The sequence below is a fragment of the Primulina eburnea genome, chromosome 16 (assembly GCF_022965805.1).
Source record: "Primulina eburnea isolate SZY01 chromosome 16, ASM2296580v1, whole genome shotgun sequence".
Lineage (NCBI taxonomy): Eukaryota > Viridiplantae > Streptophyta > Magnoliopsida > Lamiales > Gesneriaceae > Primulina > Primulina eburnea.
In genome coordinates, this window is record NC_133116.1 from 11,501,060 (window position 1) to 11,527,461 (window position 26,402).

The 26,402-nt window shown below is 37.3% G+C and overlaps 5 protein-coding genes across 7 annotated transcripts; all 5 read left to right on the forward strand.

The window, feature by feature from the left end:
• The first annotated feature begins 6,075 nt into the window (after window positions 1–6,075).
• LOC140817441 (ultraviolet-B receptor UVR8-like) lies at window positions 6,076–8,672 on the forward strand. 3 transcript variants are annotated; one of them, XM_073177120.1, is made up of 5 exons: window positions 6,076–6,251; window positions 6,340–6,484; window positions 6,588–6,698; window positions 7,685–7,728; window positions 8,465–8,672. In XM_073177120.1, exons 1-4 carry the CDS (start codon window positions 6,223–6,225, stop codon window positions 7,694–7,696), a joined length of 297 nt encoding a protein of 98 aa, XP_073033221.1. In that variant the 5' UTR covers window positions 6,076–6,222; the 3' UTR covers window positions 7,697–7,728; window positions 8,465–8,672. The 3 variants fall into 3 exon arrangements, 2 of the variants coding, with proteins under 2 accessions (XP_073033221.1, XP_073033220.1); XM_073177119.1 differs by lacking the exon at window positions 7,685–7,728 and having other exon boundaries at window positions 8,465–8,671; XR_012114769.1 differs by lacking the exons at window positions 6,076–6,251; window positions 6,340–6,484; window positions 7,685–7,728; window positions 8,465–8,672 and adding an exon at window positions 6,805–6,828 and having other exon boundaries at window positions 6,492–6,698.
• Window positions 8,673–8,947: 275 nt separating this feature from the next.
• On the forward strand, window positions 8,948–13,393 carry LOC140816026 (uncharacterized). Its single transcript, XM_073175092.1, has 5 exons — window positions 8,948–10,685; window positions 11,238–11,573; window positions 11,823–12,127; window positions 12,272–12,803; window positions 12,876–13,393. The coding sequence occupies exons 1-5, from the start codon at window positions 8,948–8,950 to the stop codon at window positions 13,391–13,393; spliced, it is 3,429 nt and encodes a 1,142-aa protein (XP_073031193.1).
• Window positions 13,394–15,322: 1,929 nt separating this feature from the next.
• On the forward strand, window positions 15,323–17,047 carry LOC140816027 (uncharacterized). The gene is made up of 6 exons (XM_073175093.1): window positions 15,323–15,333; window positions 15,415–15,458; window positions 15,679–15,797; window positions 16,152–16,237; window positions 16,372–16,573; window positions 16,937–17,047. The coding sequence occupies exons 1-6, from the start codon at window positions 15,323–15,325 to the stop codon at window positions 17,033–17,035; spliced, it is 561 nt and encodes a 186-aa protein (XP_073031194.1). The 3' UTR covers window positions 17,036–17,047.
• Window positions 17,048–18,665: 1,618 nt separating this feature from the next.
• On the forward strand, window positions 18,666–21,586 carry LOC140816028 (uncharacterized). Its single transcript, XM_073175094.1, has 2 exons — window positions 18,666–20,002; window positions 20,717–21,586. The coding sequence occupies exons 1-2, from the start codon at window positions 19,307–19,309 to the stop codon at window positions 21,584–21,586; spliced, it is 1,566 nt and encodes a 521-aa protein (XP_073031195.1). The 5' UTR covers window positions 18,666–19,306.
• A 2,946-nt stretch (window positions 21,587–24,532) lies between these two features.
• On the forward strand, window positions 24,533–26,117 carry LOC140817442 (ultraviolet-B receptor UVR8-like). Its single transcript, XM_073177121.1, has 3 exons — window positions 24,533–24,639; window positions 25,074–25,130; window positions 25,754–26,117. The coding sequence occupies exons 1-3, from the start codon at window positions 24,592–24,594 to the stop codon at window positions 25,961–25,963; spliced, it is 315 nt and encodes a 104-aa protein (XP_073033222.1). The 5' UTR covers window positions 24,533–24,591; the 3' UTR covers window positions 25,964–26,117.
• The last annotated feature ends 285 nt before the right edge of the window (window positions 26,118–26,402 follow it).

Sequence of the window (26,402 nt, forward strand, 5' to 3'; positions counted from 1 at the left end):
TTGACGTAGGAAGTGCCTTTGTGAAGAGATCTGATGAGTTTTCACTTGATTGAATGTGACGAACATCAATACATTTATTCTTCTCAAGCTCCTTGGTGAATGCGAAGAACTTAGGAGGAATATGTTTAGTTCTGTCGCTTTTTATGTATCCTTCTTTCATTTGACCAACACATGCAGCATTATCTTCATATAGTATAACAGGCTTCTCATCGAATGATAATCCGCATGAAATTTGAATATGTTGGGTAATTGATTTTAACCACACACATTCACGACTTGCTTCATGTAGTGCAATAATCTCGGCATGATTTGATGAAGTTGTTACGAGCGTTTTTTTCTGTGAACGCCAAGATATTGCAGTGCCTCCATGAGTAAATACATATCCAGTTTGGGAACGTGCCTTGTGTGGATCAGATAAGTATCCAGCATCAGCATAACCAATTATACTTGGATTAGCATCTTTTGAATACAAAAGTCCCGAGTCTGTCGTTCCTCGTAGATAACGGAATATATGTTTAATTCTGTTCCAGTGTCTCTTTGTTGGATATGTGCTAAATCTTGCCAACAGATTCACGACAAAAAATATATCAGGCATTGTACAATTTGTAAGGTACATAAGGGCACCGATGACACTTAGATATGGTACTTCTGGACCAAGAATATCTTCATCATCTTCACATGGACGGAATGGATCCTTTTCTATGTTTAATGATCTAACAACCATTGGAGTACTTAAAGGATTTGATTTATCCATATTAAAATGTTTAAGGATCTTTTCTGTATAATTTGTCTGGTGAACAAACATTCCACATTCTTTTTGTTCAATTTGCAAACCCAGACAATACTTGGTTTTTCCAAGATCCTTCATTTCAAATTCTTCCTTCAAGTATGACACAACTTCTTGAATTTCCTTACTCGTTCCAATGATGTTTAAATCGTCAACATATACAGCAATAATTACGCATCCGGATGTTGTTTTTTTAATGAAAACACAAGGGCATATTGAATTATTTACATATCCCTTCTTCATCAAGTGATCACTTAGCCGATTATACCACATTCGGCCGGATTGCTTTAACCCATATAATGATCTTTGTAATTTCACAGAATAACATTCTCTGGGTTTTGAACTTTGTGCTTCAGGTATCTTAAATCCTTCAGGGATTTTCATATATATATTAGTATCAAGTGATCCATATAAGTAAGCTGTAACAACATCCATAAGACGCATTTCTAAATTTTCAGATACCGCCAAGCTAATCAAATACCGAAACGTAATTGCATCCATCACGGGAGAATACGTTTCTTTATAATCAATTCCAGGCCTTTGAGAAAAACCTTGTGCAACAAGTCGAGCTTTATATCTTACGATTTCATTTTTCTAATTTCGCTTTCGAATAAAAACCCATTTGTATCCAACAGGTTTTACACCTTCAGGTGTAAGGACTATAGGTCCAAAAACTTTACGTTTATTTAGCGAATCTAATTCGACCTGGATGTCATCTTTCCATTTTATCCAATCATGCCGATTTTTACATTCACCAAAAGATTTTGGTTCATGATCTTCGTTATCATTTATGATGTCGATTGCCACATTATAAGAAAATATATCATCAATTTCATCTATATCTTTTCGGTTCCATATTTTTCCAGTATTAATGTAATTGATAGAGATTTCATGATTCTCGTCAGTTTGTGGTTCTGACAGAACATTTTCATCATCATGTGTTTCTTCAGGAACACCATTCTCTATTTTGTGATCATCATGTGTTTCTTCAGAAACATCATTCTTTATTTTGTGATCATCGTGTTTCTCTATGAATTTTCTTTTTCGAGGATTTTTATCCTTGGAACCGACTGGCCTTCCACGCTTCAGGCGTTTAATGACATCATGAGTATCTTTCATTTGTTTCTTTGGAATTTCAATTCGAGCAGGGGCATTTGCAGCATGTATATATGATTTAGTTACCCCTTTTGTGTCTGCAAATGTATCTGGTATTTGATTTGCTATTCTTTGCGAGTGCACAATTTGCTGTACATCCTTTTCACATTGTTTTGTTCTTGGATCCATATGTAACAATGATGATACATACCACGTAATTTCCTTTTCGGTATGTTTCTGTTCTCCCCCTAAAATTGGGAAGATTTCCTCATTAAAATGACAATCAGCAAAACGTGCTGTGAACACGTCTCCTGTCTGAGGTTCAAGATATCGAATGATTGATGGACTATCATAACCGATATAAATTCCAACCTTTATTTGAGGTCCCATTTTCTTTCGTTGCGGTGGTGCAATAGGCACATACACCATACATCCAAAAATTCTCAGATGAGAAATGTCTGGTTCTTTACCAAATGCAAGCTGTAATGGGGAGTATTTATGATATGCACTCCGTCTGATGCGAATTAATGCAGCGGCATGTAAAATTGCATGTCTCCATATAGAAATAGGGAGTTTTGTTTTCATAATCATTGGTCTAGCAATCATTTGCAGACATTTAATCAATGATTCAGCCAATCCATTCTGTGTATGTACATGAGCAACAGGATGCTCAACAATGATTCCCATAGACATACAATAATCATTGAAAGTCTGGGAAGTAAATTCACCAGCATTATCAAGTCTAATTTTCTTGATTGTATAATCGGGAAATTGATTCCTCAATTTTATTATTTGAGCAAGTAATCTTGCAAATGCAACATTTCGAGTTGACAATAAACATACATGTGACCATCTGCTGGAGGCATCAATCAATACCATAAAGTATCTGAATGGTCCACATGGTGGATGGATTGGTCCACAAATATCACCCTGAATACGTTCAAGAAACATTGGTGATTCAGTTTGGATTTTGCCTTGTGATGGTCTTATAATAAGTTTTCCGAGAGAACAAGATTTACATTGAAACTTATTATTCTGAAAGCTCTTCTGGTCTTTCAACGGATGACCATGTGTATTTTCTATAATTCTTCGCATCATTGTTGAACCAGGATGTCCCAATCGATCATGCCAATTGATCAGTATTGAAGAATTATCAACTACCATGTTTGATTCAATTGGACTTATATATGTATAATGCAATCCAGTAGAGAGCATTGGTAGTTTTTCAATCACATATTTCTTTCCTGATTTATATGTGATAAGACACATATATTTCTCATTCCCTTCATTCATTGTTTGAGTATCATACCCATGGGAATATATATCATTAAAACTCAACAAATTTCTTTTCGATTGTGGTGAATATAAAGTATCATTGATCAAAAATTTTGTACCATTAGGTAACAAAAATTGTGCTTTACCACATCCTTTAATCAAGTCTACAGGACTTGATATTGTATTCACCGTTGTTTTTGTTGGTTTTAGTTCCAAGAAATATCTTTTATCTCGGAGGATAGTGTGCTTTGTACCACTATCGGGTATGCAAACTTCAGCTTTGCTCATAGCATTTTCCATATTTGAACTTCAAAAAAAAATATGCAATGAAATAAATTACTGGCAATATATATTTAAATATAACACATATCATAATTATACAATAAAACATTATTCTATGAATACATGAAAATAAATTATTGTACATTTATATTCTACCATTATATTGTTCATTTTCAGAGAAATCGTTGAGAAAATCTGCAGCATCAATATTGTTCATTTCTATCCCACCAGCATATTGATCATTTCCAGAGAAATCATTCATAAAATCACCAGCATCAAAATGAGTTGAATCACTCAAACGGTCACTACGTTCAGTGAAGTTGGTCTCCTTTTCTTTCCCCTTTAATGATTCTTTATAAAGTTTACAAAGGTGCTCAGGGGCTCGACAAACTTTGGACCAATGTCCTGGAGTATCACATCTGTAACAAGAACTTTCATATCTTTTTGAGTGATTCTCATTAACACTTGTATTCTCATGATGCCTTTTCAGTGGATGGTTTGGGACGCTCTTTTGAGATGAGTTATAAAAATAACTATCTCTATTATTTTCAAAACCACGGCCGCGTCCATGACCACGACCAATTCCACGTCCACGTCCACGTCCACGACCTCGACCTCGACCAAAACCTTGTCTTTGAAATTGATTTTGGTTTCTAGGTTTAAATTCATTTTTACTTACAACATTTACTTCTGGAAATGCTGTTGATCCAGTGGGTCGGGACTGATGATTTCTCACTAGAAGCTCGTTGTTCTTTTCCGCCACAAGAAGACAGGCGATGAGTTCAGAATATCTCGCGAATCCACGTACTCTATATTGTTGCTGTAGAGTAATATTTGATGCATGAAACGTGGAAAATGTTTTTTCAAGCATCTCAGATTCTGTGACCTCATGTCCACAAAATTTTAATTGCGAGATTATTCTATACATCGCCGAATTGTAATCACTGACTTTTTTAAAGTCTTGGAATCTCAATGTATTCCATTCATCCCGGGAGGTCGGAAGTATAACTTCTCTTATATGTTCGAATCTTTCTTTTAATCCCTTCCACAAAGCCATGGGATAATTTTCAGTCAGATATTCACATTTCAATCTATCGTCGAGATGTCGACGCAAAAATATCATGGCTCTTGCCTTTTCTTGTGACGTGCATATGCCATTTTCTTTAATGGTCTCGCTTAGACCCAATGACTCAAGATGCATTTCTACATCTAGAGTCCATGGCATATAATTTTTCCCAGTAATGTCAAGAGCGATGAATTCGAGCTTTGTCAAGTTTGCCATGGTGGTACTAAAAATCACGATGCATTTTATTAGTTAATGAATATTGCAATACAAAGTAATGGATGAACAACAAGTACAAGTATTCGTAAAAATAAAGAAAACACACGAGGAAGATATTCTCCGATAAATACAAGACTCGTGAGTATGATAACTAAAATAATTAAAAATAACCTTGCGAAAGCCATCTTCTTTTTTTCTTCGAAAAATTTGATGATGAATAATTTTTAGAGAAGAAGAGAAAGTTGGAGTGATTGAATGTGTTTATGAGATCATATTTATAGGGCAAAAACTAGCCGTTTTTTACCATTTATGACCGTTGGTGTACAAAAAATAAAGGTATGTATTTGTATAATTTTATGGTAATAATATGGTATATATAATATTAAACATGTTTAAATAATTATGTATATCATATCATAATATTATAATGAGTGTCATAATTTATTTTGTTTAAAAACCTTATAGGCTTTTATACTTGTCGTATCCATTACCGGGAGTGTGGGATGTCGTCTTAACATCCTCCCAGGATTTATAACAAGTTTATGAAAAATTTATTTTATTATTTCTAATAATAACATTATATTGTATATTAAATAAATACACAATAAATAAATAATAGTAAAATAAATATAATTACTTTTGTTACCTTTTTCTTCTGTTTGGAGCTTGGAAAAGTATGTAGGACTTTTAGAGCTTCGTGCTGATAACGTGTTGTGAAAAAGTAAAAATTTATGGTAAAAAGTAAAAATCTCAAACTCTCAAAATTTACCAAACTACACACTTTATAATATTTTTCTCTCTACTCAATTGTTATTTTCTTCACAAATGAGAGATCTATTTATAGAGTTTCATTACACATAATCCAAAAATAAATTCATCATTACATACATCATCACACACTAATTTTCAATATTCAACACCTAATTTTACCTAATTTTCAACATTCAACATTCAACATTCAACATACACATTTTAATATTATATTTTCAACATAATTTATTAGGTTTATTATTATATAAAAGCTATAACTCACTTTTTGTGTTTTTTAAAAATACTTTTAAATTTTTATGTTTGTATCAATGAATAAAGATTCGTGATTCAATTATGTATACGAACATATATCTCTATATTATATTTCATACGCATAAATCATAATATAAATATATTAACTTGATATGTTTTTTTCCCTAAAAATTTAAGATTTTTTAAATAAAGTTATTAGGTTTAAAATTTTAAATTAAATATTTTTTGTATGAATTACATTTGTTATAATAATAAAATTGATAGAAACTCCTAAAATATATTGGGAATTTGTTTCTGGAAGTATCATCCATTCCATGGAAAGATGGTTTCCGAGTCTGATACGCGCTTCAATTCAACTTGAAATCACTGTTGAAACCTACCCAAAATTTGTGGCTGCGCAGCCACAGCCTCCATCGAAAGACACGTTCTTTGAGAACTTGTCGTAGAAGCCCGCCGGTGCAGTGGCATCCCACTAATTATGGCCTTCAAAACTGTTGTTATTGCATGGTCTCCCCCATTACCTCATCAAACTACAGTCTACCCTACATGCTCTTTCTCAATTTTCACTCGTATCTAGGTTTCAATGGTTTTTTAGGGGTTCTGGAGAAGATGGGCAGTTGGGAATTGGAAACAGTGAGGAGAAAGAATGGGTTTGTGCCATTTCTGCTCTGAGTTCTAGCAACGTTTGCTCTGTAGTGGCTGGCAGCCGTAACTCCCTTGCTATATGTGATGACGTTAATGTTCTAATTTTGAACTCCTTTATCTTGGTTTTACTGTATTTGATGATATGTCTATACTGTGTTTGATAGTGTGCTTGTTTGCTTGATGCTTGTGATGATTTAGTTATTTACATGGGGCTGGAATCAAAGGGGAACACTGGGCCATCCACAGGAAACCAAAAATGAGAATGTTCCCAGCCAAGTTAAGGCACTTGCCAATGTCAAAATTATTCAGGTGTTTCATGGTTTCTTTTCTATGACTTATTTATTTATTTGTTTTTTTGACAATGGTGTAGACTTTGGCATTCTTTGTAAGTAAAGTGTTCTGGTTTTGATCATAGGCTGCTATTGGTGGCTGGCATTGTAATATCCCAAGTTTTTATTGTTCAATGATCAATGATTTCATGTGTTATGGTTAAGGGATATTCATATTTATTGATATGGTCAAGTTTTAGTATTGATTATAGTTCATGTTATTGTCAAGGGTTTAGAGAAATTTATAGTGGCCTAGTTGTTGATGATTTTGGGAATGAATTAATGTTAGTGTGATGCTTATATGCTTAATTTTATAAGGAATTAGGTTGTTATAATTCATATAAATTGAGTGGAATAAGAAAAGGTTGGATAATAAGTCAAGAAAAGTCGTTTTTAGAGGTTCGTGTCGGAGGAGTCGGGCGACGGTGCGGGCGGCAGCGCCGCACCTGCGCTGTCTATAGCAGCGCAGGGGCGCTGCCCCTGCCGAGGCAGTGCCACACCGGCGCTTCTGGCAGCGCGGGTGCGCTGCCCCTGCCGAGGCAGTGCCGTACCTGCGCTGCCAGAGGCAGCGCAGGGCAGTGCAGCGCCGCACCTGCGCTGCCCAGACGAGCGCAGGTGCGCTGCCCTGCATTATTGGACGAAAATTTTGTTTTTAAAATGCGATTTTAAGGTATGGGAATGATTTTTATATCATGGATTGAGAAATATCTTCATTCCTTCATTTCTTCCTTTCTCTCCTACGTTTCTCATCTTTTTCCCCAAAATTCTCTCTACTAAATCTTCATCAAGTTCAAGGATTTTTTGTGGAAATCTTAGCATCTCCTAGTCTAGGTGCTAGCTACAAGGTAAGATCTTGGTTTTTATTGGGTTTTGTAAAGAATTATTGGGTTGAAGGGTTGAGTTGACTTTATGGATCTAAGTATATATGATGTTAATTCATAGTTTTTATGATGTTTATTGTTGTAGGGATTCTATTGAGGTCATCTTTGCAACCAAGTGTTGATTGGGTTGTAAGTAGAAGCTATTTCTTGTGCTCACATGATATATATGTATCCAAGCCATGTTTATTGATGTCTAGCTTCTTTTATGGTTATATTATGCCATATTCATTGTTATATATTCAAAGATCCAAGAATTCCATTGATATCATTGATAAAGAAGCTAACAAGCTATTGTGCCTATCAAGTGTTTGATGAATTATCCCAATGAATTTCATATGCTACAATGCTTTGTGCATATCAAGTGTTTGATTAATTGTTTCAATGAATTTCATATGTTCCAATCCAAGAAATGATAGTAATTCATGCATGTCATTGGCCAATCACATGAATAGTATCTCTCACAGCCTGGTATATATTTTCATATATCACAGAGATGCTATACATAGATTATCTCTCACAGTCCGATATATATTTATATATATCAATAGAGATAATATTTACAGTTCACAGATTACAAGTTACAGACTATCATTTCATGTCATGGTTATCTCTCACAGTCCGATATATATTTATATATATTAACAGAGATAACATTCACAGATACAGATCATTGAGCTATTGTTTCATATTCATGCTATGATATACCATCTATATCGATATCTTCATTATTGTTCATTGAAGATGGTATTGTTAATGTTTATTGCCATTGTTATATTTCAAGCCAAGCCATATATATATGTACTTGTTATGTAAAGTTCTCTACTTACTGAGTTTTATCTCATTTCAGTTATTTCATGTGATGCAGGTAATAAAAGGATTTGAAGCAGATTGTCCAAGGAGAAGAAGTCATATAGTTATTGAAATGGAACAATTTTATTTGGTCATGTTAAATGTTTTATTGGTGTGTGTTGAACATTTAAAGTTTTAAAAATATCATGTATTTTAGTATATGTATTGTTGGTATTTGAATTATGATGTATGGGATTATGTATTGTATGGTTTGTATTTTATGAAAATGGTTACAATGGATATAAAGTATATTTTGTTCAAGATAAATGCTTCCGCTGATGTCAAGTTATATTTCAATTTAAAATAATTTTAAGTGGGGTGTTTCAATTGGTATTAGAGCAATGTTCTTTGGACCATATATGACTTCTTCTGCCTAGGACAATCTGGTATGTTTTCGATACTGCATCTATTGATTTTAACATTGACATTTGATTCTATTTCATTGCCATTGATGTATCCTTTCATCCTATCCATGTTAACATGAGCACATATATAAGAAATGCCTACCAAGCGTAAGAATGTTGACGGGGATGATAGTACTACTTCCTCAGATAAGACTAATCGTGTAGTAGATGAATTTACTAAGTTATTGCAAGATCAAGCTAAAGTTGATGGTGATCAGATACAACAGTTATTGGTTATGCAAACTACGATTCAAGGTCAAGCTCAAGAAAGAATTCAAGGTGCGACAAATAATTCTGATAATGGTGCTTATGATCGTTTCAGGAGGATGAATCCTCCTGATTTTATTGGTGGTCCTGATCCATTATTAGCTCTTGAATGGGTCAAAGCTTTGGAAGCCATCTTTGAATATTTGAAATTTTCTGATCAAGATAAAGTTGGTTGTGCTGTGTTTATGTTGGTAAAGGCTGCTCGTATTTGGTGGGAAGCCACCAAAGTGACTGTTAATGTTAAAGAACTGGTGTGGAATGAGTTTAAAGAATTATTTCATGCCAAATATTTTTCAAAGGAAATTAAGGCCAAGAAAGTGAAAGAGTTTCTTGAGTTGAGACATGCTTCTTTGTCTGTTACTGAGTACATACTGAAATTTGAAGAAGGTTGTGTGTTTTTTCCGTTTATTGCTGAGAATGACAAGGATAAAGGTGAACATTTTATTCGTGGGTTGAAGTCCGAAATTTGTAGGGATGTCCATATGTCCAAAGTGGTGAATTATCAAGAAATTGTGGAGAGAGCCTTACTTGCTGAACATGATGAGCACGAGATAGAGAAGGATAGACAGTTGAGGAGGCAAGTTTTTCAAGCTAGAGGGCAGGGTCAGGGTTCAAGTGTGAATGTTAGAGGAGGAGGTTATAAAGGCAAAGGCAAGATGGATCAGCGTAGTAGGTTTCCTTTACCTCCTACAGATAGTGATCGACTATTGTGTGCCAAGTGTGGAAAGTCACACAAAGGAGAATGTTTAATTGGCAGCGGTCGTTGTTATAGGTGTAAGGAAGTTGGACACACGGTTTATAACTGTCCTCTTTCTTTTGGAAAAGGTAAAGTGCAAGGTAGAATCTTTTCGATGACCAAAGAGGGCGCAAATCCTGATGCTTCAGTCATATCAGGTAACATTTTCATTTTGGGCAAAGAAGCACTTACCTTAATTGATACTGGTGCAACACATTCTTTTATATCTGAGGATTTTATGCATACTATATCTGTTGAACCTACTGTGGTGCCTGTTCAATTTAATATTGTGTTGCCTTCTGGGGAAGAAATTTGGACAAATAGTATAATTAAGGCTTGTCCTGTGTTGATGGGATCAAGATTGTTGTATGCAGATTTAATTGTAATTTCATTGGTTGCATTTGATGTGATATTGGGTATGGATTGGTTGTCTGCTTATCGTGCTGTGATAGACTGTGTTAGTAAGACAGTAAAATTTTTAGAAGATGATATTGAGAAGGATTTATTTGTTGGTGGTACCTCTTCATTAAGTATCCCTATTATTTCTTGCCTTCAAGCTACTAAATTGTTGCACAAGGGTTGTGTTGGTTATTTAGCTTCAGTTTTGGATACAAGAAAGGAAAGTAAAATACAGATACAGGATATTGATGTGGTTCAGAATTATCCTGATGTATTTGATGATGATGTACCTGGATTACCACCTGATCGAGAGGTAGAGTTTGTTGTTGATTTAATGCCAGGTACAGCTCCAATTTCTAAGGCTCCTTACAGGTTGGCTCCAACTGAAATGAAAGAATTAAAGAATCAATTGCAGGAGCTATTAGATAAAGGTTTTATCCGTCCTAGTTTCTCACCTTGGGGAGCTCCAGTTTTATTCGTGAAAAAGAAGGATGGATCATTGCGATTATGTATTGACTATCGTGAACTGAACAAGGTAACTATTAAGAATAAATATCCTTTGCCAAGGATAGATGATCTTTTTGATCAATTGCAAGGAGCAATAGTGTTCTCAAAGATTGATTTTCGGTCTGGTTATCATCAATTAAAAGTGAGAAATGAGGATATATCAAAGACTGCTTTTAGAACGAGGTATGTACATTATGAATTTTTGGTGATGTCTTTTGGATTAACCAATGCTCCTTCAGTGTTCATGGATTTAATGAATCGTGTCTTTGCACCGTATTTGGATACCTTTGTCATTGTTTTTATCGATGACATTTTGATTTACTCTAAGACACGAGAACTTCATAGAGATCATTTGAGGATTGTGTTGCAATTGTTGAGGGAAAAACAATTATATGCTAAGTTCAAGAAATGTGAATTTTGGTTAGAACAAGTGGCATTTTTGGGTCATATTGTTTCTAAGGAAGGAATTTCTGTAGATCCTTCTAAGATTGAGTCTATTCAACAATGGTCTATTCCAAAGACAATTTCAGAGGTGAGAAGTTTTCTGGGTTTAGCAGGTTATTATCGAAGGTTTATAGAGAACTTCTCAAAGATAGCATTGCCATTGACGAGTTTAACTCGTAAGTCAGTCAAGTTCGAGTGGACTATAGCATGTCAACAAGCATTTCAAGAGTTGAAAGATAAGTTGACTTCTGCCCCTGTGTTAGTACTTCCGTGTGGTACTGAAGATTTTGTTGTTTATTCAGATGCTTCAAAATTGGGGTTAGGTGCTGTACTGATGCAGCATGGAAAAGTGATAGCTTATGCTTCTCGTCAGTTAAAGGACTACGAGAAAAATTATCCTACTCATGATTTGGAGTTAGCAGCTGTGGTGTTTGCGTTAAAGATTTGGCGACGCTATCTTTATGGTGAGAAATGTGAAATTTTTACGGATCATAAAAGTTTGAGTTATTTGTTTTCACAGAAAGAATTGAATATGCGGCAGCGGAGATGGTTAGAACTTGTCAAGGATTATGATTGTACCATTAGCTATCATCCTGGTAAAGCTAATGTGGTTGCAGATGCTTTGAGTCGCAAGTCAAGTTCAGAATTAAATGCTATGATTTCTAAATTTTTGTTGCTTGATTTGCAAAGGAATGAGATAAATTTGGTATCTTCAGGGACAGTGGCTCGTTTATCTACATTAGTTCTCCGCTCAACTTTGTTTGATCGAATTTTGAAGGAACAACAGTCTGATGTTCAGTTATTGGAGTTAAAAAGGAATAAAGAATTATCAGGAGTTTCTGAATTTGGATTGAATCGTGATGGTTTGATTACCTTTCGAGGTAAAATATGTGTTCCTTTTGGTGATAATATACGAAGAGAGGTACTCATAGAAGCTCATACAGCGCCATATTCTGTACATCCTGGTGGTACTAAGATGTACCAAGATCTTCGTCGTCTTTATTGGTGGCCAGGTATGAAGAAAGATATTACAGTATTTGTTTCTGAATGTCTAACCTGTCAGCAGGTTAAGATTGAACACCAAAGACCGGCGGGATTATTGCAATCTTTGCCTATACCGCAATGGAAATGGGAACACATCACAATGGATTTTGTGGTTGGATTGCCAAAGACTCAGAAAGGTTTCAATTCTATATGGGTGATTGTAGATCGATTGACCAAGTCTTCGCATTTTCTTCCTGTCAAGACAACATATTCTATGAATCAATATGCCGAGGTATATATTCAAGAAATTGTGAGACTTCATGGTATACCGGTATCTATAGTGTCAGATCGTGATCCAAGGTTTACATCAGAGTTTTGGAAAAGTTTACATCGAGCTTTGGGCACGAAGTTAGCCTTTAGCACTGCCTACCATCCTCAAAGCGACGGGCAATCAGAAAGGGTTATTCAAATTCTTGAGGATATGTTAAGAGCGTGCACAATTGATTTCCCAGGGAGTTGGGATTCCAAGTTGCCATTGGTTGAATTCACGTATAATAATAGTTATCAGTCTTCCATTGGCTTAGCACCTTATGAAGCCTTATATGGAAGAAAGTGTAGATCTCCTTTGTATTGGGATGAGGTAGGTGAAAGAAAGATGTTGGGCCCTGAGTTGGTTCAACAAACAGCAGAAGTTGTGGCATTAATCCAAGAAAGAATGAAAACAGCTCAATCTAGACAGAAAAGTTATGCCGATGTGAGAAGACGACCTTTATCATTCGAGGTTGGTGATCATGTTTTTATCAAGATAGCTCCTCTCAAAGGAGTTATGAGATTTGGCAAGAAAGGTAAGTTAAGTCCTCGATACATTGGACCATTTGAAATTCTAAATAAGATTGGAGAACGAGCCTATCGTCTTGCTTTGCCACCGGACTTGGATCGAGTTCATAATGTATTTCATGTATCCATGCTTCGTAAGTATCTTGCTAATCCATCTCATGTTCTTCGGTACGAGTCATTGGAACTTTTGCCTAACCTAAGCTATGATGAAAAGCCGGTTCAAATTCTTGATCGTAAAGTTAAGGTGTTAAGGAACAAAGAAATTGGCATTGTCAAGGTTCTATGGAGAAATCAAGTGATTGAAGAGGCTACATGGGAACCGGAAGAGGAGATGAAGCAACGTTATCCTAATCTATTTCGTTATTAGGTAATTTCGGGGACGAAATTTTTATAAGGAGGGGAGATTGTAATATCCCAAGTTTTTATTGTTCAATGATTTCATGTGTTATGGTTAAGGGATATTCATATTTATTGATATGGTCAAGTTTTAGTATTGATTATAGTTCATGTTATTGTCAAGGGTTTAGAGAAATTTATAGTGGCCTAGTTGTTGATGATTTTGGGAATGAATTAATGTTAGTGTGATGGTTTTATGCTTAATTTTATTAGGAATTAGGTTGTTATAATTCATATAAATTGAGTGGAATAAGAAAAAGTTGGATAATAAGTCAAGAAAAGTCGTTTTTAGAGGTTCGTGTCGGAGGAGTCGGGCGACGGTGCGGGCGGCAGCGCTGCTGGGCAGGCAGCGCCGCACCTGCGCTGCCTATAGCAGCGCAGGGGCGCTGCCCCTGCCGAGGCAGTGCCGCACCGGCGCTGCCCCTGCCGAGGCAGTGCCGCACTTGCGCTGCAAGGGCAGTGCAGCGCCGCACCCGCGCTGCCATATGCAGCGCGGGTGCGCTGCCTGCGCAGGGCAGCGCCGCACCTGCGCTGCCCAGACGAGCGCAGGTGCGCTGCCCTGCATTATTGGACGAAAATTGTGTTTTTAAAATGCGATTTTAAGGTATGGGAATGATTTTTATATCATGGATTGAGAAATATCCTCATTCCTTCATTTCTTCCTTTCTCTCCTACGTTTCTCATCTTTTTCCCCCAAAATTCTCTCTACTAAATCTTCATCAAGTTCAAGGATTTTTTGTGGAAATCTTAGCGTCTCCTAGTCTAGGTGCTAGCTACAAGTTAAGATCTTGGTTTTTATTGGGTTTTGTAAAGAATTATTGGGTTGAAGGGTTGAGTTGACTTTATGGATCTAAGTATATATGATGTTAATTCATAGTTTTTATGGTGTTTATTGTTGTAGGGATTCTATCGAGGTCATCTTTGCAACCATGTGTTGATTGGGTTGTAAGTAGAAGCTATTTCTTGTGCTCACATGATATATATGTATCCAAGCCATGTTTATTGATGTCTAACTTCTTTTATGGTTATATTATGCCATATTCATTGTTATATATTCAAAGATCCAAGAATTCCATTGATATCATTGATAAAGAAGCTAACAAGCTATTGTGCCTATCAAGTGTTTGATGAATTGTCCCAATGAATTTCATATGCTACAATGCTTTGTGCATATCAAGTGTTTGATTAATTGTTTCAATGAATTTCATATGTTCCAATCCAAGAAATGATAGTAATTCATGCATGTCATTGGCCAATCACATGAATAGTATCTCTCACAGCCTGGTATATATTTTCATATATCACAGAGATGCTATACATAGATTATCTCTCACAGTCCGATATATATTTATATATATCAATAGAGATAATATTTACAGTTCACAGATTACAAGTTACAGACTATCATTTCATGTCATGGTTATCTCTCACAGTCCGATATATATTTATATATATTAACAGAGATAACATTCACAGATACAGATCATTGAGCTATTGTTTCATATTCATGCTATGATATACCATCTATATCGATATCTTCATTATTGTTCATTGAAGATGGTATTGTTAATGTTTATTGCCATTGTTATATTTCAAGCCAAGCCATATATATATGTACTTGTTATGTAAAGTTCTCTACTTACTGAGTTTTATCTCATTTCAGTTATTTCATGTGATGCAGGTAATAAAAGGATTTGAAGCAGATTGTCCAAGGAGAAGAAGTCATATAGTTATTGAAATGGAACAATTTTATTTGGTCATGTTAAATGTTTTATTGGTGTGTGTTGAACATTTAAAGTTTTAAAAATATCATGTATTTTATTATATGTATTGTTGGTATTTGAATTATGATGTATGGGATTATGTATTGTATGGTTTGTATTTTATGAAAATGGTTACAATGGATATAAAGTATATTTTGTTCAAGATAAATGCTTCCGCTGATGTCAAGTTATATTTCAATTTAAAATAATTTTAAGTGGGGTGTTTCAGGCATTGCTTGGCCGTTGATGAACAAGGTCGAGCTTATGCATGGGGTACGTCTACTGTTTTTGCTCAGTACCTTTTTTTAATGTGTTTACATTTTACAGAGGCCAAGTGAGAGTGGAAAATGTTGAAGTTTCAGCTTTCAAAGTTATTTGTGGTTAATAAGTGGAAATTTTGATCTCGTGCTAGGATAGTTTCGTGATTCATATGTGGACTAAAAAGTAGAGTTAGCTCCTTTTATTTCTGAACGGTGAACCTTCTTCGGTGCAGGTGGGAATGAGTATGGACAGTGTGGTGAAGAACCTGAACGGAAAGAAGACATGGGAAAACCTGTCAGAAGAGATATAATCATTCCACAGCGATGTGTGCCAAGACTTTCTGTTCGTCAGGTGGTTAAACTTCCGTATCTCAATTTTAGGTATGGAAAATAATCATTTTAATACTTCATTCCCCTCGGATAATTGGGTTAATTAATATCAAAAAAATTGTTGCAGTGAACTTGTACTGAATGAAACATTTCAATATCAAGCATAGCTGATAATTATTCTTCTAGATGATCTATGATTACCATCGACATTTATTCATGTTTGGCCCCAAAGACTTAGAATTATTTTTTATCAACCCAAGAAGCAGCATTTGACTGTTTTTGCCATGTGTTTGATTTTCTAATGTATATGCAATACGCATGCGCCAAGCCACTAGTCAGATTCACCGGTGACAGTCCTAACTTTTTCACCTCACAGGTAGCTGCTGGTGGAACTCATTCTGTTGTTCTTACCCGAGAAGGACATGTATGGACATGGGGTCAACCATGGCCTCCTGGAGACATGTATGTTTGGTTTACTGAAGTCTGTGATAAATATATTATTTCTTTTCTGATTTTTTCTTATCTGTTACTGGCATTCATTGGATTAAGTAGCTTAGTTAGTTGCTTACACTTGTTTAACGTCAATCAATCTACAGAAAGCAAATTTCGACCCCAGTTCGAGTGCAAGGTCTTGATAGTGTTAGGTTAATTGCAGTAGGTGCATTTCACAATTTAGCTCTTCTTGACGATGGAACTTTGATGGCTTGGGGCAATAATGAGTATGGTCAGCTTGGAACTGGTGATACCCAGCCAAGATCACAACCTATTCCTGTCCAGGGCCTCTCTGATCTTACTTTGGTTTGTGTTACCATCCTCTATATATACTCTGTTGGCCATTAGTTTCCTTTTTCCATTGCATAGAATCTTGTGAGCATTTTATTTTTGCCACCAGTCAGTGATTGTTTCATTATATCAACTTCAACTAACTGTTGTGGTTGATTTTTATAGTAATGATAATTTCTGAACAAAAGACGGTGAATAGAGATGGAATTTTGAAGGTTATACGTTATGAAATTACTGATATCACATGGCAATAACAATTTGGAGTTCTATGGAAAAGAGTATAGTCTAGAACTTACCGTCATAATAAATTTTGAGAAATAGAACATCTTTGATTTTACTTATGGTTGGACTTAAGAGATTCTCTGCATTGTTGTCCAGGTTGATATTGCTGCTGGAGGATGGCATTCTACCGCGTTGACTGATGATGGAGAGGTATATATTATGTCTCTTCATTCAGCTAAAAATTTGTGCATTTGAACACATGTCGGTTGTAATAGCCTAGCCCGGTGAACGGTACGGTTTAAGTCTTTATTGTTTATTGGGTTATTTGGTTAGATGTTTATAGTTGTTTTTGGATTATAGTATAGTTGGTTATTATTGTTTTAAGGTATAATTGCTTATAGTTGATGTTTATTGTTGTTGTGTTGTTGCTGTTTGATTTTAGTAGCTTGGGATTTGTCTTCGCTGTGACCAGACCGCACCCGCACTCGTGCAAGGACCGCACCCGCGGTCATGTTTTATGGAAATTGGTAGTTCTGCCTTTGCACCGCCCCCGCGGTAGAGTTGGACCGCACCCGCGGTGTAGCACCGCACCCGCGGTGATTGCAGGACCGCACCCGCGGTCTATGTTTCAGGGTACTGTTTGAGGGTTCTGCCGTATCAGCGCACCCGCAGTGCTTGTTGGAGCGCACCCGCGGTCATGTACAGTAGAGGCATGATCGAGATTTTATGTGTACTTTTGGAGTGGTTGACCTCACTTTCCCCATTTCTTTCTCTCCAAATCTCGTTTTTCTCTCTTTGAGCCAAGGGTTTTCCCATTTTCTTTCCTTTCCAACCTTTGATTCTTGGATTCGGTTGGTGATTCGAGTTAAGATCTAGGTTCTTTGTCGCTCTAGGAAGCTAAGGTAAGCTTTTATTGTTATTTATGCTTGGTTTTGGAGAAGTTATGATTTGGGTTGATTATTGAGTTGGTTTAATGGATTATTTGGTTTAGATTCTTGGTTATTGAGTTGATAATGGTGTTATTTATGGATTATTGTTGTAGGTGGTGTATCAAGTGTATAGTTTGGAAGTTGCTATTGGTTGTAAGTGGAATCTCATTTCTTTTGCTCACATGATGATATATGTATTGTGTTTCAAAGGCTTTAATGTGTTATTTCCTTCAATTGCTTATTGGTTATGTATTGATTCATTTGATATATATATATATAGTAGAGGCATTGTTATGTCTCAAATTGTTAAAAAGGGAATACAAAAGAAAAGATAGAGTTACAAAGTGATTGTTTAAATGCCATAGAGAGAGTTCAAATGTTTTCTGGATTGATAGATACATAGTCAGAGAATTGCATGCAATTAGATGATCATCGCCCATAGGGTTTTATCCCTCACAGTTATCGATTTATATCTATGGGATATTGGCACCCACAGTCAGAGATACTATTGATATCAATCCCCATAGCAAAGAGAAATACCATCACTACAGTTTTATTGATACGAAATGTTATGAAATGTTATGTTTCAAGAGGATGGTATTTATGATTTCAAAGTCATGTTTTACAGATTATGTTTTTGCTATGTAAGAGTTCCACTTGCTGAGTTTTATACTCATTTCAGTTATTTTCATGTGATGCAGATAAGAGCGACCAGCCGGGACGTTGATGTGGGTTGGAGTCATATGCATGAGAGGAAGGAAGTGAAGGCCATTTTGGCAAGCTTTTGACATGATCATAGAAATGATGTTTTGTATTTTGTTATGTCATTTGAATGATCATGTATATACTTTTGTTAAACTTATTTTATGAAATGTAATTTGAAACCTTCCTTCATTTCAAAGAGAAAAGTTTTAATTTCCGCTGTATTTTATTTAAAATTGGGTCGAGGTGTCACATTTAGTGGTATCAGAGCCGTGTTCTTCGGACCAATGCATATGACTTCGTCTACGTTCAACGGTCCGGGTATGTTTTCTTTTGCATCTATTCATTGTTATATATTGATTTATACATTGTGAGCAAATTGTAGAGTATGGGTCCTAAGAGGAAAGCCGTAGAAGGTGAGGATAGTTCTTCCTCGAGAGTTGTCGATGAGTTAGGCAAGTTGCTTAAAGAGCAGGCTAAAGTGCATAGTGAGCAGATTCAGCAGTTGCTTCGTATGCAAGGTGCTGGTCAGGGCAGAGGACAGGTTAGAGGCCAAGTGGCTCAGGCCGTTGGTACAGACAGTGTCTTTACTTCTTTCAAGAGGATGGATCCACCGGAATTTTCAGGCAGTACAGATCCGTTGGTAGCAGTCGAGTGGGTCAAGGCTCTTGAGGCGATATTCGATCATCTCCGCTACAAAGACAGAGACAGGATCAGTTGTGCCGTATTTATGTTGGTTAAAGCTGCACGCATCTGGTGGAATGGAACCAAGGTTGGTGTTGATGTTCCTACATTGAAATGGACATAGTTCACTGATCTGTTCTATGATAAGTACTTCCCCAATGCACTTCGAGCGAGGAAGGTTATTGAGTTTCTGGAGATTCGACAGGGTGGCATGAATGTTGACGAGTATATTTTGAAGTTTGAGGAGGGATGTTTGTTTGCTCCGTATATTGCTGCCAATGACAAAGATAAAGGCGCTCATTTAATTAGAGGCCTTAGAGCAGAGATCAGACGAGATATCAACATGTCCAAAGCCGTGTCTTTCAAAGAGATTGTGTCTAAAGCACTGTTGGCGGAGCAGGATGAGAAAGATATCGCCAAGGAGAGACAGGCTAGGCATCAAGCCTTTACTCAGAGGAGTCAGGGATCGAATCAAAGAGGCAAAGAGCAATTCAAGGGGAAAGGCAAGATTGAGTCGAGTCCTAAGCCACCAGCAGTTCCATCTGATCCCGAGAGGCCTTTGTGTCCCAAGTGTGGCAGACATCATCGAGGCAAGTGCAGATTTGGCACTAGTTCTTGTTATCGTTGTGGCACTGCAGGCCATATTGCCAGAGATTGTCCAAAGGGAGCCAGCAAAGAGAAAGTTCAGGGGCGCATTTTCACGATGACAAAGGAAGATGATGGTCAGAGAGTTATGCTCGCCAGTGCAGGTACTTCGCTGGTCTTTCCTTTTATTTCGTGTCTTGAGGCTGAGAAGATTTTGTGTAGAGGTTGTGATGTCTTTTTGGCTTCTATTGTGGATGTGGATAGATTGATTAAGTTGAATATTGATGTTGTGAGGGATTTTGCTGATGTGTTTGAGGATGATGTTCCGGGTTTGCCGCCGGACAGAGATGTTGAGTTTTCGATTGATCTAGCTCCAGGTACGGTTCCTATTTCTAAGGCTCCGTACAGATTGGCCCCTACAGAGATTAAAGAGCTAAAGGCGCAGTTGCAGGATCTTTTAGAGAAAGGTTTCATTCGGCCGAGTTCTTCTCCTTGGGGAGCTCCGGTTCTTTTTGTCAAGAAGAAAGATGGTTCTTTGCGACTGTGTATTGATTACAGAGAGCTCAACAAAGTGACTGTCAAGAATAAGTATCCGTTGCCACGGATAGATGACTTATTTGATCAGCTTCATGGTGCCACTGTATTTTCGAAGATTGATCTTCGGTCTGGTTACTATCAGTTGAAGGTTAGGGAGTCTGATATCCCTAAGACGGCGTTCCGGACCAGGTATGGTCATTATGAGTTTCTTGTGATGTCATTTGGTCTGACCAATGCTCCTTCGATCTTTATGGATCTGATGAACCGCGTGTTCAAGCCTTATTTGGATAGCTTCGTCATTGTCTTCATCGACGACATTCTGATCTATTCCAAGACCAGAGAGCTTCATTCAGAGCATCTCAGAGTTGTTCTGCAGTTGTTGAGAGAAAAGAGGCTGTATGCCAAGTTGAAGAAATGTGAGTTCTGGTTGGAGCAGATTTCTTTTCTAGGCCATGTGGTTTCGAAAGATGACATAGCTGTTGATCCGACCAAGATTGAGGCGATTCAGAGGTGGCCTATTCCTACTACTGTTTCATGGGTACGCAGTTTCCTTGGTTTGGCGGGTTACTATCGTCGTTTCATTTCAGATTTCTCCAAGATTACCCTGCCATTGTCCAATCTGACGAGGAAGACTGTGAAGTTCGAGTGGTCTATTGATTGTCAAAGTGGATTCCAAGAGCTGAAAGATAAGTTGACGACAGCTCCTGTTCTAGCGTTGCCCAGTGGTTCTGAGGATTTTGTGGTCTACACTGATGCGTCGAAGAAGGGTCTCGGTGCAGTTCTTATGCAGCGAGGTAATGTTATTGCTTATGCTTCTCGCCAGTTGAAAGACTATGAGAAGAATTATCCGACGCATGATTTAGAGCTAGCAGCTGTGGTTTTCGCCTTGAAGATTTGGAGACACTACTTATATGGCGAAAAGTGTGAGATCTTCACAGACCACAAGAGTTTGAAGTATCTGTTTTCCCAGAAAGAGCTCAACATGCGACAGAGGAGGTGGTTAGAGCTTGTCAAAGACTATGATGTGATGATCAGTTATCACCCAGGGAAGGCGAATGTTGTAGCGGATGCTTTGAGCCGTAAGTCGAGTTCTTCTTTGATTTCTATGATTCAGCAGCCGTTGTTGATGGACTTGCAGAGAGAGGAGATTGATTTGGTACTTCCGGGGACCATTGCTCGCCTTTCAGTGTTGGTCATTCGGTTTACATTGACGGACATGATCCGTAGAGAGCAGACTGTCGATGTTCAGTTGACAGAGTTGAGAGCTAGAGCAGAGGAAAGAGGGAACTCAGAGTTTGGTTTGAATGGAGACGGTTTAGTGATTTCAGAGGCCGTATTTGTGTTCCTACTGGCGAGGATATTCGGCTAGATATTTTGACAGAGGCTCATACCGCGCCATATTCGATACATCCAGGCAGTACCAAGATGTATCAGGATCTTCGTCGACTCTATTGGTGGCCAGGTATGAAGAAAGATATTGCTTTGTTCATTTCTCATTGCCTTACTTGTCAGCAGGTTAAGATTGAGCATCAGAGACCTGCTGGGAAATTGCTATCATTGCCGATTCCTCAGTGGAAGTGGGAGCACATTACGATGGATTTCGTGACTGGGCTTCCTAGAGTGCAGAAAGGTTTTAATTCCATTTGGGTCATTGTTGATAGATTGACCAAGTCAGCTCATTTTCTTCCAGTCAAGACGACATACTCCATGAATCAGTATGCTGAGGAGTATATAGCAGAGATTGTTAGACTTCATGGGGTTCCAGTGTCGATCGTGTCTGATCGTGACCCTAGATTTACTTCAGAGTTTTGGAAGAGTTTGCACAGAGCTATGGGTTCACGGTTAGCTTTCAGTACAGCATATCACCCTCAGAGTGACGGTCAGTCAGAGAGAGTCATTCAGATTCTCGAGGATATGCTCAGAGCTTGTATTATTGATTATTCTGGTAGCTGGGATTCTAAGTTGCCACTTGTTGAGTTCACGTACAATAACAGTTACCAGGCGACGATTGGCATGGCACCGTATGAGGCACTTTATGGCAAGAAGTGTAGATCTCCCTTGTTTTGGGATGAGGTTGGCGAGAGGAAGATGTTGGGTCCAGAGTTGGTCCAGCAGACAGCCAATGTGGTTGCAGTTATTCATGAGAGGATGAAGACAGCTCAGTCGAGACAGAAGAGTTATGCAGATGTTCGTCGTAGGCCTTTGCAGTTTGAGGTTGGCGACCACGTGTTTCTGAAGATTGCACCTCTCAAGGGTGTAATGCGGTTTGGCAGGAAGGGCAAGTTGAGTCCGAGATTTATAGGCCCGTTTGAGATATTAGACAGAGTTGGTGATAGAGCCTACAGATTAGCCTTGCCGCCAGATCTTGACAGAGTTCACAATGTGTTTCATGTTTCGATGCTCAGGAAGTATGTTATGAATCATTCCCATGTTCTTCGCCACGAGCCATTGGACTTGACGCTGAATTCGACGTACCAAGAGATTCCAGTTCAGATTGTGGATCGCAGAGTTAGAGTGTTGAGAAATAAAGAGATCGGCATCGTTAAAGTCCTTTGGAGGAACCATTTGATTGAAGAGGCTACGTGGGAACCAGAGGATGAGATGAGAGAGAAGTATCCTGAGTTGTTCGTGCAGTGACGTCAATTTCGAGGACGAAATTCCCTTTAGGAGGGGAGATTGTAATAGCCTAGTCCGGTGAACGGTACGGTTTAAGTCTTTATTGTTTATTGGGTTATTTGGTTAGATGTTTATAGTTGTTTTTGGGTTATATTATAGTTGGTTATTATTGTTTTAAGGTATAGTTGCTTATAGTTGATGTGTATTGTTGTTGTGTTGTTGCGGTTTGATTTTAGTAGCTTGGGATTTGTCTTCGCTGTGACCAGATCGCACCCGCACTCGTGCAAGGACCGCACCCGCGGTCATGTTTTATGGAAATTGGTAGTTCTGCCTTTGCACCGCCCCCGCGGTAGAGTTGGACCGCACCCGCGGTGATTGCAGGACCGTACCCGCGGTCTATGTTTCAGGGTACTGTTTGAGGGTTCTGCCGTATCAGCGCACCCGCGGTGCTTGTTGGAGCGCACCCGCGGTCATGTACAGTAGAGGCATGGTCGAGATTTTATGTTTACTTTTGGAGTGGTTGACCTCACTTTCCCCATTTCTTTCTCTCCAAATCTCGTTTTTCTCTCTTTGAGCCAAGGGTTTTCCCATTTTCTTTCCTTTCCAACCTTTGATTCTTGGATTCGGTTGGTGATTCGAGTTAAGATCTAGGTTCTTTGTCGCTCTAGAAAGCTAAGGTAAGCTTTTATTGTTATTTATGCTGTGTTTTGGAGAAGTTATGATTTGGGTTGATTATTGAGTTGGTTTAATGGATTATTTGGTTTAGATTCTTGGTTATTGAGTTGATAATGGTGTTATTTATGGATTATTGTTGTAGGTGGTGTATCAAGTGTATAGTTTGGAAGTTGCTATTGGTTGTAAGTGGAATCTCATTTCTTTTGCTCACATGATGATATATGTATTGTGTTTCAAAGGCTTTAATGTGTTATTCCCTTCAATTGCTTATTGGTTATGTATTGATTCATTTGATATATATATATATATAGTAGAGGCATTGTTATGTCTCAAATTGTTTAAAAGGGAATACAAAAGAAAAGATAGAGTTACAAAGTGATTGTTTAAATGCCATAGAGAGAGTTCAAATGTTTTCTGGATTGATAGATACATAGTCAGAGAATTGCATGCAATTAGATGATCATCGCCCATAGGGTTTTATCCCTCACAGTTATCGATTTATATCTATGGGATATTGGCACCCACAGTCAGAGATACTATTGATATCAATCCCCATAGCAAAGAGAAATACCATCACTACAGTTTTATTGATACGAAATGTTATGAAATGTTATGTTTCAAGAGGATGGTATTTATGATTTCAAAGTCATGTTTTACAGATTATGTTATTGCTATGTAAGAGTTCCACTTGCTGAGTTTTATACTCATTTCAGTTATTTTCATGTGATGCAGATAAGAGCGACCAGCCAGGACGTTGATGTGGGTTGGAGTCATATGCATGAGAGGAAGGAAGTGAAGGCCATTTTGGCAAGCTTTTGACATGATCATAGAAATGATGTTTTGTATTTTGTTATGTCATTTGAATGATCATGTATATACTTTTGTTAAACTTATTTTATGAAATGTAATTTGAAACCTTCCTTCATTTCAAAGAGAAAAGTTTTAATTTCCGCTGTATTTTATTTAAAATTGGGTCGATGTGTCACATCGGTGCTTCTATCTAGTTCATGTTTTCTTTAGGTGTATGGATGGGGCAGAGGGGAGCACAGAAGACTTGGATTTGGAGATGACAAGAGCAGCAAAATGGTTCCTCAAAGGGTTCAACTTTTAGTGGGCGAGGACATTGTTCAGGTTCTTACATGTATCAGCATCCTTGTGATTCTTATATTAAAAATTTGTAATGACTTAAATAAAAATGCAACAAACGAAATGCTCCTTCAGCCTTCCATTCATTTCGTTGCTTTCATAAAAATTGAGTAACATCAGTTTTGCGTGACTGCATGTGTGTCATGGTACTTAAAACACCTTAACTCACATTCTTATAGTATCATGAATTTGGGTATAGACTAAGCCAAATTCTAGCTTTTGCTCTTTAAGACTGTGTTGACATATCTATGCTTGTTACGAATTTAATATATCTGTTAATGGCTTCTTTTCTTTTCTTTGTTTTGTGGTTTGTCCCTTTGAGTAATTAGGCAATATTATGATGTGAACATTTTGTTTTGTTATTTATAGCATGCTTCTTTGGAAAACCAAATATAAAAACTTCTGTTTTTTTTTTGCAGGTTTCTTGTGGAGGTACTCACTCCGTTGCATTAAGGAGGGATGGCTGCATGTATTCAGTAAGTGCTTTACACATCTTTTAATCTTTTTTATGCAAAAATGAACGTACCATCAACCCACCAAGAGGTATACGCTCTTCAGAAAAATAAACAAGCAATATATGCATCTTTTTTATGCATCAAATGGACATACTATCAGCCATTCAGCCCACCAAACAGTATATGCTCTTCAGAAAAATAAACAATCAATATATGCCCTTCAGGAATATAAAAAACAATGTAGATAGCCGCAAACAAAATAAAAATGTTTGGAACATCAACTCTAATGTTATATATTTTCTATCCCTGACCATTTGATATAGGTTTTATGTACATAGTCTTGAATAAATATTGATGAACAAAATTCACCAATTCGACTTAATTCAGTTGAAATCGGAAAGTTCTGTTTTTCTGTTTTGGAACATCAGCTCTTGTGGTTATTACAAGGTATTTATTTAATGCATCTCTGTAACACTCAATAAATGCTTCGTTTTCTCTCTGCTGTACATTTTTCCGAGTGTTGAAACTCAATCGGGAACCCAAGATGAGCAAAACTTTCTATTTCCAATTCACGTTTAACTTGAATCCAAGTGGTTTTCAAGGCAGTCATGCAAAACACATCTGACTTATCTTGATGCTTGCAGTTTGGACGAGGGGACCATGGAAGTTTGGGATATGGACGAAAGGTGACAACAGGGAATCCAGCTGAAGTTCCGATAACAATTCCACCTCCTAAAGGCATCAGCGGCAGTGCAGCTGAAGGCCGGTGGTGTGCTAAACTAGTTGCTTGTGGTGGCCGTCATACTCTGGCGATAGCCGAATGGCACTCTTCTGAGGCGGATCACGAACTCTGAAGCGCTAAAAAGGTAATGGGTCTACGAGAAATGGCCTAGTTTGTTATTTTGTAGTAGAAAACCTTGTATAAGAGATATGGGGTACTGTGAGATACCTTGGATTTGCGTCTTGTACTCTTTCCATCTGCCGTGTAACTCACTAACACTAATATTTGTTTTACAATATTAGTTTTTTGGAGGGGAAAAATACTCTACTAATTTGCTTTTTGGGTAAATTGCACGATCTAATTGCCATAAATACCATCGGAGGTTTGGGGAACCAAAATGTCCCCTGAAAGATTGTTCTAATCGCCATAAATACTTGCGAAGTTTAAAGAACTACGATGTGTTCCAAAATGTTACGAAAGATTTCTGTTTCCGTCACCGATCTGTCACATCAGTATCACAAAGCTTTACTAGAATAAATAGATATTTTTTGAAGCAACAAAACATCTCTAGT

Excerpts from the sequence above, each read along its gene's own strand:
- LOC140816027 (XM_073175093.1), top strand. Across the intron at positions 15,459-15,678 it reads AGGTCGAGCTTATGCATGGG|GTGGGAATGAGTATGGACAG; the intron begins GTACGTCTACTG and ends TCTTCGGTGCAG. Across the intron at positions 16,574-16,936 it reads GCCTCTCTGATCTTACTTTG|GTTGATATTGCTGCTGGAGG; the intron begins GTTTGTGTTACC and ends ATTGTTGTCCAG.
- LOC140817442 (XM_073177121.1), top strand. The coding sequence starts at position 24,592 with ATGGTTCCTCAAAGGGTTCAACTTTTAGTGGGCGAGGACATTGTTCAG. Across the intron at positions 24,640-25,073 it reads TGGGCGAGGACATTGTTCAG|GTTTCTTGTGGAGGTACTCA; the intron begins GTTCTTACATGT and ends TTTTTTTTGCAG. Across the intron at positions 25,131-25,753 it reads GGGATGGCTGCATGTATTCA|TTTGGACGAGGGGACCATGG; the intron begins GTAAGTGCTTTA and ends TGATGCTTGCAG.
- LOC140817441 (XM_073177119.1), top strand. The coding sequence starts at position 6,223 with ATGGCCTTCAAAACTGTTGTTATTGCATG. Across the intron at positions 6,485-6,587 it reads CTATATGTGATGACGTTAAT|TTATTTACATGGGGCTGGAA; the intron begins GTTCTAATTTTG and ends GTGATGATTTAG. Across the intron at positions 6,699-8,464 it reads CCAATGTCAAAATTATTCAG|GTAATAAAAGGATTTGAAGC; the intron begins GTGTTTCATGGT and ends CATGTGATGCAG.
- LOC140816026 (XM_073175092.1), top strand. The coding sequence starts at position 8,948 with ATGCCTACCAAGCGTAAGAATGTTGACGGGGATGATAGTACTACTTCC. Across the intron at positions 11,574-11,822 it reads AGTGATAGCTTATGCTTCTC|ATGCTTTGAGTCGCAAGTCA; the intron begins GTCAGTTAAAGG and ends ATGTGGTTGCAG. Across the intron at positions 12,804-12,875 it reads AGCCTTATATGGAAGAAAGT|CAGAAGTTGTGGCATTAATC; the intron begins GTAGATCTCCTT and ends TTCAACAAACAG.
- LOC140816028 (XM_073175094.1), top strand. The coding sequence starts at position 19,307 with ATGAATGTTGACGAGTATATTTTGAAGTTTGAGGAGGGATGTTTGTTT. Across the intron at positions 20,003-20,716 it reads CTGATGTGTTTGAGGATGAT|GCGATTCAGAGGTGGCCTAT; the intron begins GTTCCGGGTTTG and ends ACCAAGATTGAG.